General features: G+C 36.5%; 1 protein-coding gene across 4 annotated transcripts; it reads right to left on the bottom strand.

The window, feature by feature from the left end:
• Positions 1 to 1,360: 1,360 nt before the first annotated feature.
• On the bottom strand, positions 1,361 to 18,105 carry LOC110022369 (protein FLOWERING LOCUS T-like). Of its 4 annotated transcripts, none has more exons than XM_020721260.1 (5): positions 17,693 to 18,105; positions 16,084 to 16,145; positions 4,946 to 4,986; positions 2,554 to 2,770; positions 1,361 to 1,783 (listed from the first exon to the last, which is right to left on the bottom strand). In XM_020721260.1, exons 1-5 carry the CDS (start codon positions 17,930 to 17,932, stop codon positions 1,762 to 1,764), a joined length of 582 nt encoding a protein of 193 aa, XP_020576919.1. In that variant the 5' UTR covers positions 17,933 to 18,105; the 3' UTR covers positions 1,361 to 1,761. The 4 variants fall into 4 exon arrangements, with proteins under 4 accessions (XP_020576919.1, XP_020576920.1, XP_020576921.1 ...); XM_020721261.1 differs by having other exon boundaries at positions 1,361 to 1,697; XM_020721262.1 differs by having other exon boundaries at positions 17,735 to 18,105.
• Between the last annotated feature and the right edge of the window lie 253 nt (positions 18,106 to 18,358).

Raw genomic sequence — 18,358 nt, 5'->3', positions numbered from 1 at the left:
TCTTTTCTACTGAATAATGCAGAATAGAAGTTTCTGAGGGAATAATACGCCAAAAATAGGCGGGAATACGCCAAAAAGGCGGAATAATACGTAACATTTAGCACGTCGGGTTGGGCCGGGCTTAACGCGAAATTTTTCCTTATTCATGACGTGTAAATATGGGTCCCGCAAGACCAGATGGCGTTTTTTGCTTGGATAGCGGACGTAGCGCACCGTGCGAGGACCTGAGGGAAAAATTCGGCGACTATTAGGGGCATTTTCATAAATATCACCAAATTCTTATGTATTTACATTGGTAATGCTTCTTTGGCAGCAACCGTGTGTAGGATTTTTGGGGGAAAATGGGGCATTTACATACATACCACCCAATTCTTATGTATTTACATATTAAACATCTAAATTTTTTTTTTCAAAATTTGACCGGTATTTACAAACTTACCACTCAATTCTTATGTATTTACACATCTAACATCTAACTATTCTTTTGTGCATTTATATAAAAAAAATTTCATAATCTTTTTTTAACTTTTGTATATTATTTATTTATTATTTAATTAATTCGAGCCAAAATAAGCTAAACATGATCGAATAAAAGTTTGTTTGTGATCGGCTCGTTTATAAATCAAGCTCATAAAATATGTTCGTGTTCGGCTCGTTTGGTTAATGAACAGATCGAACACGTGCTACTTAGCGAACCGAACATGAGCTGTTAGCGAACAGAGAGCACCCCTACATTTGGGTGCTTTAAATGCTTATTGATTTGCTAAGCTTAATGCTTTATGCTACATCTCAAGATCCATATTTTTATTCCAAAGTAAACTTTTTTGTGAAAGTACTTTCATCTAGATTATTTACTTACTGATTTGAAGCTTGATAGTTGCATATGTGGTATATACCTTGTTCAGTTTGTTCATTGTTTCTATTGTTTATAGAATTTGTCGGTTCCACATAGCTTTTTAGTTTTTGCTTTGTAATTTCCTCAAAATTTAATATGCAATTTGTGAAATTTCTCGTTTTTTAAGATTGCAAAGATCCTAATCATGCATTCTTTAGTTCCCTTTTCTTGGCTTCCTGAGTTTTTTTGAGACATGAAACTCTTATCTTCCCTTAATAATTTGAGAAATTAAAGTTGATACCATGCTGTAACTTACGGAGGGGAATGTTGTACCTTACGGAGGGGATGTCTTTCAGTTTATATATTTGTATGCCCAACAAACGGTATTTTGTAAATTGGAGAAATTTCAATCACCATGTATGAATGACTTTCTAGATAACTAATTCGGTAAAGGTTTATAATAATCACTAGATGAAAATGGGAGATTAAACAGTAAATATGAAACATGCTTTGGTCAAATGGCTCTACTATTTTTGAACAGGATTACATTCACTTCAGTTTCTACATAATGGAAACGGGAAATCACTGATTCTATAAAATTTGAAAAGTTCAATTATTTTTAGCTTAAAGCATAAATAGGAGAACTTTTCAAATATTGCTGAACCTGTGATTTCCTTGTCCGTAAATTGGGGAAAAGACAAAAATGGATATTCCTTGATAAGCCAGAGAAGAAATAGTTATATAATTCTTGATGCTCAGCTCTTGTATCGCACTCTTCTTCAGCATTCAGTTGAATATTTGAACTCTGAACTGCTGATATTTTTTTATGTATTACTGATGGAATCAGTTTGCTCCGTGGAACCTTCCATTAGAAAATGTATATTAAAATTTTGAAGAATTTACTGTATGTTGTGATGCATGGGTCTTCAATAGTGCATATGGATGAATCTGTTGATGTGTATCATGAAAAAAATATTTGATGAATAACTGAAGATTATAAGACTTAATAGAAATGTATTTCTACATGATTAGTTCTGTAAGATCTTTCTCTCCTTTTCTCAGAAGAAACTCTGAGGAAATAACCTGTTGACCACCATTTTTAGTTGTCTTTAGGGTATTATTTGACATGGTCCATCTGCAGTGGGAACCCTTATAATAAAAAGAAAACTATCAAAAGAACTCTAGAACTAAGATGCAAAAAGAGTTTTTGTCATATGGCATGTATTGTTGCTATGTGCGTGCATGGAAGGAACATATGAGAAATTACGAAGACATCATTTCATTTGTTTGTCTGGACATTAATGCTTAAATTTATGGCAAAATTATTAAATGCATAATGCAGGATTAGAGTATGCCAGCATGCTGTATCAACTTAAAGTATGTTTAGATTGCATTACAATGCTTGCATTTATAGTTGGTCACTTAAGCATCAAAGTCTATAAAAGTGTTAAATTAATCCCCTGACACTTTAAATTGGGGCTAAAAATAGTCCTCCATAGAGACTATTTCAGCTCATATTAAATGAATCTAAGAACTAAATTGCACTTTATAGACTTTGCGACTAAAATTCCCCTCCTGCAAAGACTTGGGGAACTATTTTGACGATTTTCTCTTTATAGTTGACCCATTTAAGAAACTGAATTAATTTGACATCTTGAATATTCATATTAGACACAGTGAGAACTGAGAACAGTGAACTGGAAAAAAAGCCTGTTTACCTTCTGCCACCACAACCATGTTCTCTCTGACAATTGAAATACACTGCTGCAACAGGCGATCCAAGATTGTAAACTGCTGCAAAATCCCTTGTATTGAAATTTTGACGCCATCCTGGTGCATAAACAGTTTGCTGAATTTCCTGTCTAAACAATACGAAAGCAATTCGATGAATTCCAGCTTGTGGTTGTGGGCTTTCATAATGGACTACTTCATTTCCTGAAATATTTATGATATGGAGTCAGACTTAGATGAAAATTTTGAGTATGAAAAGTTGATATATGAAATCCTTTTCACCTGATGCACATTAGAAATTAGGATTGTAATAAGATAAATGAGATTTGACATGGACTAGGGGTTGTCTCAATTTGCAAGAAAGTATGAATGCCTCTTTGGTTGCTTCTAATATTTGATGGTAATTTTCCTTTTGATTGTGCAAAAACATCATAAATGAAAAGTACCTTATTAGAGGGAGAAAGCTGGGACTTGTATATCTTTTATTTTCAACTTGTTTAATTTAACTGTCAGTTACCTGCATATGGTCTAGCGAAAAGGTTAAATAAATGCATCCTTTAGATGGCAGTATGCTTGTATTGTGTTTTGCACTATAGAGCTTGTGGAAATGGACTTTGTTTGGATTTTACATGTGTTATTACATATTAGTGTACAATGGTGAAACATATGTAATAACTGCAATATCTTGTCATTCGAAAGCAAATATCTTGTAACATATCTATTATGAGTTCAAAGCAAAATAAAAATATGTAAATCCATGCTACAAATGATTTTTTATCAGGATTATGTTTTTTCATGATTCCCTGGGAGTCAGATTTATTAGATTTAATAAAAAGTTCTTTTTTTAACATATATTCTCTTTTTTTGGGCTTAAGCAAACAACGACAGTTTATTTTCTTATCAGTTACCATTTTTAGTATGGATGGTGCCATTTTGTTTTTAAAGGTTTTGATATTTTTCAAGAGTTTTTTCTAATGCCGTAGACCATACTAAGGCAGGCATTGATTGTTGAGCTTGAAACCAGGACAAGGAGCAGCTTCTGAAAGGCTTCAAGGAGAAAAAGGGTGCAAGAATGAATCAAATCCTACATCAGAGGTGAAGGAAAGGATACTAGCTACAATGAAGAGTTAGATCATAATATGCAATGCACCTTTTAGTGTAATTGATGAATTTTCCTTGAAAGCCCAATATATAAGCATGCTTGTAGTGGAGTGTTTTTAGAATATAGGTGACTACAAGAAAGATATGCAAAAAGGAGGCAAAATTGGGAGGTTCAGCTTGGTTTGGAATAGGGACCAAACAAAACAGTACCTTGTTGACTATGTCTTAAGTTGTGTTACAACTGATATTAAAGCATAGCCTTCTTTAGTACAATGCATGGTTTATGGATGAACCAAGCTGAAGACGGTTAGCCTGTTACATCCTGAATAGACGAGAGTGGTTCCATGATGGCAGGGAGTCGTCTGGGTTGAGGCTCAAAGGAGTGGCTTCTAATAAGGTTCTAGGAGTAAATGGATGCAGATATGAATGAAATCTCACATTAGAATTGGAGGAACTGACATTGGGTTATATAGTTCAAAATTTAGGTTATAATAATCGAGACACCTTTTAACGTAACGATTGGATTTTGCTTGGGAACTCTATAATTAAGCTCTTTCATAGTGCAACACTATTAGGATGGGTACAGTTCTACGAATTCCTATGGTTGGCCTGTATAAGCTCTTCTGTAAGCATTTGAATGTGTTTTGTATGCACACTCATACAAAATTATTTTTAATAAAAGCACCTCTAAATTTGGGCTCATATATTTGTAATGATTGGATTGGCTTATTTTTTTTATTATCTGTACTTGAACATCAAATCAACACGTATTATCAAGAATATGCAATGAGAAATAAATATAGTGTTTGGACTTTGGAGATGCTTATCCGGCTACTGAAATTAATATAGTTTGAGACCTTTTTTGTTACTGGAAATGTTTGAAGGTCATTAGTTTATATTGTCAGACTAATTGCAACTGTTCAATATAGTTTATGGTTAGTAGAAGATTCTTTTTTCTGTTTTCGCAGTTTTCTCACCGCAACTGTTCAATATAGTTTATGGTTAGTAGAAGATTTTTCTTTTTTCTGTTTTCGCAGTTTTCTCACCATCTCGTAATTATTATGGTTGTCAGAAATTGCCTTTCTGTACGCACATTGATTGTGGGAAAGTTTGATTGTTAACATGCTTTATAGTTGATGATTTGTGCAAATTTTTCTTAAAAAAATTTTCATATCTCGGATTTGTGCTATTTGGAAGATTTAGTAGGATTCTATGCTGTCATATTCTAAATGTTTTATCATGAAAATAATGCATAAACTTGAATTTATTGTGACCCACCAAAAGTTGCATCCATTGGTTCTGGGATGTCTGTCACCAACCTATAATACCAACAAACTAGTTAGCATTTCAATTGGAGGTGGAATAGAGGAATTCAGGAACTAAAACTTATAAAAGTTAGTTGTGATGTGTTTGTGTGCTCGTCTATGTAACATTGCAGCACATCCCATGAACTGCTAACTGTCATCATTTGTGAAAAGTTAATGAAGACAAAAAGAAAAAAAATTATCTATGAAATGCATGCAGAAGGGTAATTTGATGATTATTTGACACTATTCATTTGAAATATTGATGGTAAGTTTGATGATACAATCAAAATTTTTTGTGAAGTTTCTAAACATTTATGGTAAAGTTCGTAAGGTTGAAATTTATTAAACGTGTTACTAAATGCTGTGACTGAAGCCTTAGCTGTAAAGTAACATATAAGCAGATATATTATGAATATAATGGTATGACACTATGACCGAAGTGTTGGAAGATAGAAATAAATAATACAACTGACACTATGACCGTAGTGTGTGTTTGCGCGCACATGTGCACTTCACTTGTAGGGATTGGGGATATATTAACAATATCAATATGATATAGAGCATTTGGTATGGAATATATCAGGTACATATCTTGAAATGTAAATGCTATGCCATATTATGCTATCATTTTCTTGTTTGTGATATTCAAATGTCGTAATTACGAAGTCAAAGCTGGAATCTCCAACTGAGCTCTCTTCATGAGGAGTGATCGAGTTAGAGAGCCGAGAAACAATGGTTGAGGCAGTAGAGCCGCGAGAGCAGGCTTGAGCATAATCGAATAAGTTTGATGCAAAGGCTATCAATGTGCTATATGATCGAAATTGGAGTGGAGCTAAAGGGTTGGCTTGGGAGCAAGATGGAAGTGGTTGAATGTCATGCAGAGGAGCTACATCTGTGCAAAAGTGTAGTGAACGATTGGGCGACATAGTGAGGGAGCTAGAGTGTGAGCTGGGAAATGGAATCAGAGGATAGCAAATGCAAGGAATCAAAAGGAGTGAGGTTGGATTTATGTTGAGCCGAGACCAAGATATGATCGAGCACGAACTATTGACAACAAGGTTAGGGTTTCATTTTAAAGTTTATTTTAATCACTATTTTTTTATAGTATATGAAAACCAGTGTGATCAATTTATTATGAAGTTTTATGAAAGTTATAATGATATTAATAAATAGAATTAAGTTATTAAAGTTAACCTTTATATTATTTATAAGTTACTAAATTGAAGATTTAAAAGATAAATTATAAAAATAATAATAATGTCAAGTAAAATAATGAATTTGGAAAGATTAAAATTATAGAAGTTTAAATTATAATTTCTTGTTAATATCACAAATTTATTGTATAATAAGAAAAAAAACAAATAATAATAATTAAACAAGAGTAATTTTAATGCCTAAGCCATATATTTTAGTAAGAGTTGTAAGATTAACTATTAAATTTAATGAATTTCAATTAGTAATAAAAATGATACCGTTAATAAATTTTAATAATAAAGGTTAACTAAGCATAAATAAATAATGAATAGAAAATTAATTTTAATGAAAAAAATTGATATTTCAATTAATTATAATTTGTAAATGTATATCTTAGCTGGAATAAATATTTCAATGGAAGAGGTTGATGCCGAGGATGACATCGTACTTGTTAAATTAATTGCATAGTATAATGTTGATTTATATGATCTTTAATATTTGTCATAACATTGTAAATATTATATGTTTTTCAAAAGTATTGACTGTTAAGTTATATATATTGACTGTTATAACACTAGCTGAGGAATCTAAAGTACCATTAATTGATATTGTTGTAGTTTAATTGGTAGAATTTAGTGATGCTCATATGAAGGTTGAAAATAATAAGGTATAGATAAGATAATTTAAAATAAGATAAAATACTATGAACTTTGTTGAATGACAACAATGGAAATAGATAAACTGCTATTTATTTTTCTTGCGCTAATTTAAAATGCATACCGCTATCTATTTTTCTTACGCTAATTTAAAATGCATATTGATTTCTTATTCGTTATGTTCACTAATTGTTTATAGCTCATTGTGATTTAAAATATTATTTTCATTTTAAATTTTTTGGAGTAACACTGAATAATAGATGAGATGACATAGATGAAAACCAAGATCAACTTGGAGAAAAGTATATTTGTTTGTTTTAATTTTTTTATCTTTTGTTGCTCTTTCATTTAGTTTAGATGATTATTTGTATTAGTTAGTTATATAATTTGTTTTCTACTGTTTGACCGTCTGTTCTCACTTAGTAAATTCTAAGCTCCCTGATTAGATGTGACGGCCACCTTTCTTGAGGTTGTCTACCTAAATGTGCCCTGTAACATCTACATCTATCCGGACAAACTTCCAATAAGAGGATTTTCTTCTGGTTCTTAAAGTCAGATAAATTATGTTATATAAAAGTTATGGTTGTTTTGAATCAGACTCAATCTTTTTTCAAAAGAGTCTTTGCCCAATGAGTAGCTGTCAAAGTTATATGCCTTCATGATAGCTATGTTTGCTGAAACATAATCATCTGCAGAGTGTTTGATTGTCAAAATATGCTAAATAAGTCCCATCACTTGCAAAATCAAATACACTTGATGGTGCTTGTTTCAAATTTATAATTATTTATAGAAATCTTCATCAAGTTTTCCATTTATGATTTTATTATGAATTCAAATTATTTGGGGTATATGATGGGCGGCTAAGGAGCCAGTTGGTTCAGCAAAAGGAACAGGTTCTACCGGTTCCCTTAAGTCCTAGCCCAGGTCTCAACGGGACCGACCGACTAAAGCATGGGGCAGGTTTTACTGTCCCTTTCCCCTTTTTATTGTCGCTCGCTCCTTCTCCTTGCCTTTTTTGATTGCCGCCCAAAGAGGAGGGTTTCCTCTTCCTATTTTACATTCTAGCAATTAGTTTTTACTTTCTTGTTGTTTTCAGAGTTCTCCTTAGAGTCTCCTTCTCCCTTGCTAGGGTTGTATCCGACGACAGGTGGTGCTTTAGTTATATCCTGCTTCGAGGTGGTGTTGTATCCTTCCATATCTTCTGCCCTACTCCTCCTACCCCTTAACAGTCGTCCACCCCTGGACCTTCTTGTGGGTTGGTCAACCCTTGTTATTGTCGCAACTTTGTTGTCTAGCCACCAATCCACCTCCCAACACCTCATCTTTTCCTTCCCGACAACAACCTTTGTGTCTAGTCCTCCCGGCCATCTACCCGCACCCTGCCATCCCTTCCCCTTTAACAATCATTATTGTCTAGCCCACTTACAACCCAACAAAGCCCCTTTTAACAGACCATACAACCACCAGGCCTTTCCCACCCCTTACCACTTTGTGGATGCAACCATCGCCCTCGGATCTTATCTTTTGGCCTTAGCCGGAGTTTAGTGTATTTGTATTTTCCTTTCCAGTTTGTGTCGTGTTGTAACCCCCAATTATTTGCTCAATAAAAGTGTGACTTCTGAACTAATGTGGTATCATTTAGTATCAGAGCTAGCCTAACCTAAGTCTTATCATAGGTTTTCCTAGCATCTGACAGAAATAAAAAAAAATTATTTCTTACCACCAAATCACTTTTTCAATTCCACAAATTTCAAACCCTGATCATGCCACCAAGAAGATATATGCTCGAACTCACCCGGAAGAGATATGGGGAGAGCTCAGTCGCGTTCAACAGAGGCTTCCTAAGATTGATGAGATGACTTAGGGGGAGGTTACCCGCGATGAGATCTGAAGGTTAAAGGGGAGAAAGAGAGGAGGATTTGAATCCCTTTCATGGGGAGAATTTACGATGAAAAAATAGGCCACGACATTCAGAATCTAGTATCGGAGGCTTAGAGAATTGTATTTGAATCCCTTCCATAAAAAGAATTTCAGAAATGAGATATTATTTGGCGGGCATAGAGACTTTGGCACAAAGTAGATCTTTGCGAGTTTGATGGAGGTATAAATCCAGACGACTTTATTGATTGGCTCATATTTGTTGAACATATCTTCAAGTATAAGGATGTGTCAGAAGATAGGTGGGTCAAATTAGTTGCTATCAAGTTGAAGAAAAATGTCTCTTTGTGGTGAGAAAACTTACAAAGACAGAGAAAATGGAAGGAAGAGATAAGATTATCATATGGGAAATGATGAATAAAGCGATGCAAAGGAAATACCTCCCACAATATTATCGTCAGGATATGTTTCTGAGGCTCCACCACTTGCAGCAGAAGGATCTGTCAATAGCGGAGCTCTCACAATAGTTTGATCAGTTACATATGAGGTTTGATTTGGTCTAAGCCAGAGGAGTATACCATAGCCCTTTATCTGGGGGTCGGAAGCCTGCTATTAGTAACGTGGTGTAGTTGCAGTCTTATTCGTCACTTGGAGATGTTTATACTCCAGCCTTGAGGATAGAAAGACAACAAGAACAAAGCAGGCAGCAGCACCCTTCCGACAATAGCCTTCAACGAAGTAGTTACCTACAACTACCATGACCGCCTCTCGAAGTATCAGTTAGGAAGTGTTTCAGGTGCCACGGCTACAACCATGACCACATAGCCTCCAGCTGTCCCACGAGTCGAGTAGTCACTCTCACAGATCAGAGCACCGTAGAGTAAGTTAGCAACGAAGAGATGACTGAGGACCAGGGGAGGTATATCATCTTCCACCAGATGAAGTTAGAATGCTCGTAGTTTGAAGGGTCCTAAAGACTGATATTGATAAGAGAGATTCTCAGTGGTTTCGTTACAATATATTCTACTTCTGGTGCAACGCAAATGGGAAGGTATGTAGTCTCATCATAGATGGAGGGAGCAGTAAGAATGCAGTGTCTATGCAGATGGTTGATAATTTGGCCTCATGACTCAGAGACATTCTCAGTCGTATTCACTGACATGACTAAAGAAGGAGAATTGGGTCAACATCGACTGGAGATGCTTAATAGAGTTTTCGAGTAGGGGCTAGTTACAGGATTACATGTGGTGCGACGTGGTCCTTATGGATGTCTATCACCTTTTTGGCGTCAATTTTCGATGTTACAAAGGTTTAGATGCTCTTACAAATGTTATGGTAGCGAATATCGTGCATACGTAACCTCCCATTGTTCGAGGATTCTATAAAACCCTTCCGCTACAAAGCCGGGAAGATCAGGGTTCGAGGCACCGCGCCCATGTCGTGATTTGGGGCGTCCGTTGGCGTTGAAATTTTGGATGTAATGCCTATAAAAAAGCTTATTTTTGGAGTTGTGGGAATATATTTTAGTCATATTTAATCTCTCATAGCTTTCAAATCGAAGAAATATGTCAAACATTTTTTGTGAAAATCGAGGTTTTCGATCCAGACCGGCGCTTAGGCGCCAGCCCCTTGGAGCCTAGGTACCAGGAATGGCCTCAGGAGTCTCCAAACAGAGGAGCCAGAAAGTAGGCGCCAGCCTCCTGGAATGCAGGTGCTTGAAACAACCCAAAATATAGTTTTGAACCCAAGAGCCTGGAAAGTAGGCTCCCAGGCGCCAGACCCCAGCTCCTGGACACCTGAACCAGCTTCAAAATCCTGTCCAGAATCCAAGAATGCAGAGAGTAGGTGTCAAGGGGCCAGCGTCTAGGCGCCACGGTCGCAACGCCTAGGTGTCAGGCCATTGTTTGCACCGCTTTTTCTCAACACTTTTCTAGGCAGCCAAAATTGCAGGATTTCTTGGTTTATGGAGAGATTTGCATTGGGGGGTGGGGGAGAAAAAAGTGATGTATGGAACCTTCTTTGGCTTTTTGGGGGAAGTGTTAGAAAAGCATAGCACACAATTTTAGGCAAGATGGGAGGGAAATTCGAGGGGGTTGGCTTCTTCTTGTTTGGTCCCCTAGATTCATTTTGTCTGATTTTCCCTCTAGAAAGCTGGAGCATTCTTCTTCCTTGGACCTAGAGTGCTCTCTTGAAGGTTTTGAGGTGAAGCTTGGGAAAAAGATAAGGAGAAGATTTTGCTCCCGGCAACCCCTTCTCCTTCTTCCACAAAAGTTCTCTTCTCCCACTTCTTCTCATTCTTCCTCCGCTTTCTTTGAGTCTGTGAGGGGCTTTTCTTGGAGAAGTTGCATTGCGGAGGAAAGGGGAGAGCTTCATCTCTCCTAAGGAAGTAGGAAAGTATCTTCTCTCATAAGAAGGAGAGCTTTTTCCAAGAAGAGTCAGAGCATGGACAAGTAAAGAGAATGACCCAAACAACCATCGCGTAGGTGAATCTCAGATTTTTTTTTTTATTTCCTAGAGTCTCCTAGGTCTGGATGTTAGAGGAATTAGGTTAGGGTTCTTGTGCTAGACAAAAGCCCCATAAAATTAAGTGTTTTGCGTTCCCCCTATAAATCCAAAGTGCAAAACCTACCCAATTTTAGCCCAAAATCCGAAAGAAGAGGTTGTATAATTTTTGCCATTTGTTGCGATGTTTTTGATTGGGACGGATGTTTGAAACCCACTAATTGAGAAGATGAAGGCATTCCTTAAGTCTTCATCCTCTCGGTTATGGAGTATCTTCTTCGTGAGAGATTTTCCACCTTGTGCCTTGCAAACGAAAGTGGGTATCTTGTTGCTTCGTGTAATAAAGCGTTAGTACATCTCTCCATTGCTTCCCTTAGGATCCCATGAAGCCGCTAGAGTGAGTCTAATTAATCAATGAGGATTATCTAATTTTCATTTCATGCATGTATTTGCATTCATATGGCATATTTGGTATGAATTTTAAAATTGCATAAAAAATACCCACTTTTTGCGTTTGTTATCAATCGGCCGCTACGTTGGCACTTTCGATTATCTCCCATTAGCTCGACTGATCAGCCGCCACCAGACCTACCGATCGGCCGCCACCAGACCTACCGATCGGCCGCCACCGGGCTAATCGACTCGATCGACCATTTCTGTTAGCTCAACCAACCATTCTTCTTCAATCGGCCGCCCATGCTGGCTCGATCGACCACCCTGTCTCCTTGACCAATCGATCATCAACCCGATCGGTTCGATCGACCTTTTTCCGTCGGCTGCCACCGGCCCAATCGATTCGTCTAACCATTCTTCATCGATCAGCTGCCCACGACGACTCGATCGACCCTCCCAATCAATTTGATCTATCAGCCCCCGCCGACCCGATCGTAACAACAAATCATTCTTCGTCAGATCAACCAATCAGTCGCCACCGACCCGATCAGCTCGACCGACCATTTTTTTATCGGTTTGATCGATCGGCCGCCACCGGTCTGACAGTGTCGATCGATTCCACTTGAATGTTGCATTAATGCATGCTTGTTTCATATTGATTGCACGAACACACACACCCATGACCTCATATGTTCATAGTAGGCATCTATGCCCTATTCCAGCACGTTACTTCGTGCTTACCTTGTGACATCCGCATGTCGCCGTACACCGTGCCCCTACGTGTTCGTACTCACACGGGCACGTTTGCAATTATGCTTGCATAGCACACTATATGTTTGCATTTCAAATGCTTGTGGTTTGCACCGGATTCCCTGTTCTCACACACTCATTTTTGGCAATCAATTGTCTTTTTTGGGGACGGCTTGCACATGAAACTTACCCATCCTGTGATTACTTTCCTAGCGAAAATCACACTTCTTCAATTTCTTATGGCACTGCTTCGGACTATCATAGGTGTGTTGCATTGTGTCGCCTCATGGGTCATGCTTCATATCCTCTTAACCCACTCTCCGAGTCATATTTCATAGCCTCCAAACTCGTCTGAGACGCGATGCTCTTCCACTCGGGCATATGACTCACCGTGCATTAGTAGATAATGATATTTGTACTTTATTTGATTTATATATTTTCCTTTATTGGTCACATTGCAAGGAATGTCTGAAGCCACTTAATATCATGCATTGATGTATGTTATATATAGTATATTGAATTGAATGTGATTAGCACATGAATGTTATATTTATGTCAACTGCTTGTATGCATATGCTGACTATGATAGTCACCTCTTTTGGTACTAGTGAGGGAACAATAAGGTATCATGTTGTTTATGAAAAAGGATATTGATATTGATGTGTTTTAATTGATGCAATTTTTAGACGATGATCCTGTGACGGTTGTATAGATACAAAATGATATTGGTATGATATTAATATAGTAAGATTCCTTGATATTATTAAAATTGTTGTTCTGATATTGGTATGATATTAATATAGTAAGATTCCTTTTATTAAAATTGTTGTTCTTGATTCATTAAAATTTTAACTGACATGCATTTTACTTTCGTTTTTCTTTTATTGATTTAGTTTAGGAGTATGAGTAGTGACTGACTTGTTTTGCTGACTGTTATTTTCAAACTAATTTTTTAAGTGAATTTTTAAGTGATTAATTGATGAGCAATAAACTGGAAAACAATTATGGAAGATGCAAACAACTAATAATGATGTAATTTTAAATATATTGTTTTAATTTAACTTTATTAGTGACTCTTTCATTTGTAAAATATTATTTATAGCAAATAAATATAAAAAAATTGTTTTCCGCCGTCTGACTGCCTGTTTCCATCTTAGTTAATTCCGAGCCACTGATCGGGTCGTGATAAAAGAACTATCAAAGCCAAGCTTTAGGATTAATTAAAATGAAAGAACCGAAAGAATAAGTTTACAAAAATTTTAAATTATAAAAAAATTAAAGTTAACTCAGTAATAATTAGTATTCATTCAGACATAATAATAGACCCAAAATATTAGGAGAGAATATGATAGAAAACGAAGAAGTATAACCAACTAAAAAGGTTAACATGAATATCCTCACCCAAATAATGATGATATTGACTCAGCTGATTCAGGAGTCCAGATCGCAACCTATAGGAAGTGAGAGTCTCTGTAGATAAGTACTTTAAAGATATTTCAAGATCTGCACCAACTTTGTTCAAGGGAATTGAAGACCCAATTAAAGTGAAGAATTGATTAATGAGAATAGAGAAAATACTACATAGCATGACTTGTCCGGAAGACAGATGAAAGTAGAATACAGTTGGCAACGTTTGTACTGGATGGAGAAGCCAAATGGTGGTGGCGTGGGCACATTAGGACAGGTTAAGGACATACCAAGCACGACGATTAGTTGGAAGAAATTCGTGGAGCTAATCAGTGAATTATTTGTACCTCTATCTGCTCGACGACAGAGTCACGACAGGTTCATGAAGTTGAGGCAAGGTTTGAAGACAATTATGTGGTATGAAGCTGAACTCACTGCACTATCGAGTTATGCACCACAGTTGATCGCTATTGCAGAAGAAAAGTGCTACAAATTTCTTTCAGGATTAAAAGATTTGATCAGACAACCGTTGGTACCTTTAGTAATCGATGAATATTTAGTATTAGTAGAACAAGCTAGAAGAGTAGAGATCGACTATCAACTTACTCGGAAGTGTAAGGATTTGCACAAGACGAAGACTGCAAAAGACATGTAGATCACTCAGAAAGATTCAATGAGAAGAAGTCCAAGAAGAATTTGGGTAGAGTTAGCAGATGTACGACTCAGGGTTCTAAAGTCACTTGTGTCAAATACGGAAAACAACCTAAAAGTGAATGATTGATGGGCTCTAACACTTGCTATTGATGTCGTCGCTCTGGTCATATATCAAGATATTGTCCATTGCTTGGCCAAAAGAGCACTGAAAATCAGAAATCAGGTTGTCAAATACGGAAAACAACCTAAAAGTGAATGATTCATGGGCTCTAACACTTGCTATTGATGTCGTCGGTCTGGTCATATATCAAGATATTGTCCATCGCTTGGCCAAAAGAGCACTGAAAATCAGAAATCAGGTGGAGTTCTTTCACAGAAGACTGTAACTGGATAGAAAAGATCGAGGGCAAAAAAGATCGAATCTACAGCTTCAGCTCCTACCCAAGGTCAACCAAGGCAATTGGTTCAACCTCGAGTATATTCCCTTACTCATAGTGAGTCTGAAGAAACTACTGTCGCAGATGGTGATGAGGTCTAAAGAGTTTGGCATTTTCTTATATAGGGTGTTTTTCCTAGCATACTTCCTTGCTTCAGTAGTTGTGCATTGTTATATGAAGTATAATTGAGTTTCCTTGTATCGATTCTTTACCTCTATAGTGGTTGCTTTTCATCTTAATGAATGACACTAGTCTCATAGATAGCTAATGTTGACTTGCTTGAGGTAGGGTTATAAATTTCTAGGATGAAATTTTTTGTAAGTGGGAACGATTATAACGTGTCATTTCCATTTATCTAGAAGATGAATTGAAACATCGAACAAAGTGGGGCTAGGAAATGAAGAGCTGAAGAAAAGGAATCGAGAAGCTCGACAAGCAATGAGGGGAGAGAAGCAATAAGGTCGAAAAATCAAACATGTTGGTTCACCTATAATTTTGTCGTGAGAGAGGTAGGAACTTACCTGAGAGTTAAGCGACACGGGAGACGTCAAACGTAGCGTCAATGTTTAACAGAGGAGGACCACGCGAGAAAAGAAACAACACAGCAGATCTCGTGCTCGGGAAAAGAAGAAGATCGCAGCTTTGCGCTACTATGTCGAGTCGAGTCTAGTTGAAGAGAAAGATGGAGGAGATTCCTTGTATGTGTAAGACTCTGATCTTGCCTTAGCCGAGCGCCGAAGAAGACTCTGACTATGATGAAGTAACCCCTTGATGATACTGGTGGAGGAACACTAAGATACCTAATGTTGGTGATATCTAGCTTAATAAAAATGTGCTTTTGTTTCTGCTAAATTCTAAACTAGTTCTGGTATCAATATGCCTAATGTTGGTGATATTTTCTAATGAAAATCTATATTACTTAGGCTTCGATAAGTGGGCAAAATATAGTAGTTTCTCAGGAGATGAAACCACACATTAATTAATTTGATTTTATGTTTACTTCCTGATGCTTTAAATTTTTTGTGCGCCTTTTAATGTCTGAAGTTCATAACTTCTTGCATTATAGAGAGTGACACTACAGTCTGTTCACTTGAATGTAGATGGTCAAAATTTACAGTTCTTAACTTTGTACAGTCTGTTCACTTGATCACTGAGCCAGGTAAAGCTCTTACTATATTGAGTGAAAGGTCATACATCCTTTTACACAGTGTGAATATTTTGGGATTGCTTATGCTTACCAATGTAGGTATTCTCTATTAGCTGGATTGGTTGGACTTGGAGCATCTGGATCCACCATCACCTGATTATTATATGATAGAACCCTTAGAAAACTTAACAGCATGGGCAATGATTAAAGAAAGATTTGGTTGGAAGACTTAAAGAAGTTAAAATATTGTATAAAATAATAGTACTTTCAACTTGCAGAACCTCATGTTCTATAATATCGAACACTTTAGTTTTAGGAAAAGTTTGGAATAGGATTTAGGAAAATTTTGGAATAGGATTTGTAAAGGAATTGAAAATAATTTTATCGGAGAATATGTATTTTTGCTGTTGCTGTGATGAATAATGTTTACTTTGATGGTGATGGGATCACACTACTGAAACCTTTGCTGGATTGGAAGCTTGGGTCACAATCGGTACCTAACTATAAATAGAAGCAGCAGCAGCAGGCCTTGGCGAAGATGGTCCTTATTGATTAATTCAGGTTTGAGTTTTGTCATAATTCTCGCCTGTTTAGAATGTTATAGTAGCAGTCCAAAGAATTTCTAAGCTTTATGTTTATTTATGTCTGCTTATTTATGTCTGCCTTCTTATAAATTTGCACCTCATGCAATCTTGGCAATCAGCGCAAAAGTCCAAGAAATTTTATACTTACATTTTATTTTGTTAACCTAATTCTTCAAATTACTAAAATTTTCAGAGACCTCTATAAATGTGGTAAAATAAATTTTCAAATACCCTTAAGAAAATATCTTCCCACCTCTACATATGCGATAAAATAAATTTTCTTATTAATTTGCAGAATTGGGCCTCTATAAAATGTATGATAGCTTGTGATATCTTTGAAGGTTGTTTTAGATTAAAAACATTCTCTATGACCATTTTTCACTTGAGATATATCATACATTTTAGTATTTATTTCTTCTAGCTGAGCCTGCAGACAAGTATCTGCCCACTTTTTTATAATTGCTGTACTAAAGTCTGAAATTTTTTAAGACATGAATTTGGTTTGATGGTCTATCCACATGGTAAAAATGTTTTCTTTTAATTGCTTTCCTTCAAAAAAAGATTTATTGTTTTTGTTATTAAAGTTGTTTAGGTGAAAAATACAATGATACTTCTATTTAATGTAATTTATCTGGAAAAACATAATTGCATTTTCAATATACTGACCAAGGATCAAAGTTGCCAAGGATCAAAGTTGGCAGAATGGCTTAAGGAAACTTGTCACTTTATGCAGGATGAATATCAAAATCTTGAGAAAAAATTGCGTATGTAAGACGTACGCAGCGCTGCGTACGTCAAGTAGGTTACAGGGAGGGTATTGAGGGTTATATTCGCGTTATACCCCCTGTAACCTCCCTGTAACCTACCTGTAATCTACCTGTAACTTAGAAATATATGAAAACAAAAGTGCGAAACTTACTAGTTACAGGTAGGTTACAAGTGGGTTACGGGGAGGTTACACGGGGTATAATGGGGATATAACTCTCAATACCCTCTATGTAACCTACCGGACGTATGCAGCTCTGCGTACGCCTTATATACGCAAATATTTCTCCTTTATACCCACACCACCACACAGTATTGCTATATGGAAACTTTTTAAACAAATCGACTTACCTCTAGGCAAACCGTACACACACATATATATATAATACGTACAAGTGTGTAGAGAGTCTGCTCATCTTCACCATCAACCTCTACCCTTGGAGGATTTACCACTGCTGACTGTCTTAGTCCAGTGCCATTGTTGATCTCCTTATTGTTGTATACCACCCTCAACATTGCTGATCTAACAAATGGATCCAGCACATCACCTACCACCTGCCCGAGCACAAGTGGATCCCTTCCATGCATCATGATTGGCTTCAATAAGCACTAGAATAGTACCAAACTAGTCGAATTAATCAATTTGGTTGATAATGCAGTGAAAGGCTGTTAAAGTATTACGTATATATAGTTAGAAAAATGGTTCATGGCATCTACTTTATGTTCACATTGTGTTACAATGGCTACTACATTTCAAGTGAGCATTGGAATCTACTTTTGTCTTCTGATCTTTTGATCCTTTCTGGATGGTGAGGCTAAGGACCAAGCTGGATATATGAGCCTCCCCCTGCCAAATCCTTCACCAAATCATTCCCCCAAATAGCACCACACCTTGGAATTCACTAAAGGCATTAGGCTTATTTGCCAGTAATGGCCATATCTTGCTGATCTTCATTCTCATGCAAAGAAGATTCAGGATTGGCAGTTCAAGTTTTGTTTTGAGGAACCCAAAAGTAT

This window comes from Phalaenopsis equestris, unplaced genomic scaffold (genome assembly GCF_001263595.1).
Source record: "Phalaenopsis equestris unplaced genomic scaffold, ASM126359v1 Scaffold000188, whole genome shotgun sequence".
NCBI classification, from domain to species: Eukaryota; Viridiplantae; Streptophyta; class Magnoliopsida; order Asparagales; family Orchidaceae; genus Phalaenopsis; species Phalaenopsis equestris.
Note: the sequence above shows the minus strand (reverse complement) of the source record. Positions and strands in the feature narration are given on the sequence as shown.

What these genes read in the sequence shown, in the direction of transcription:
- LOC110022369 (XM_020721260.1), bottom strand. Translation starts at nt 17,932, where the DNA reads ATGATGCATGGAAGGGATCCACTTGTGCTCGGGCAGGTGGTAGGTGAT. An exon ending in AATAGAGAATACCTACATTG is followed by an intron (nt 4,987 to 16,083) that starts GTAAGCATAAGC and finishes TTGGTATTATAG; the next exon opens with GTTGGTGACAGACATCCCAG. An exon ending in CATGGTTGTGGTGGCAGAAG is followed by an intron (nt 1,784 to 2,553) that starts GTAAACAGGCTT and finishes ACACATCAACAG; the next exon opens with ATTCATCCATATGCACTATT.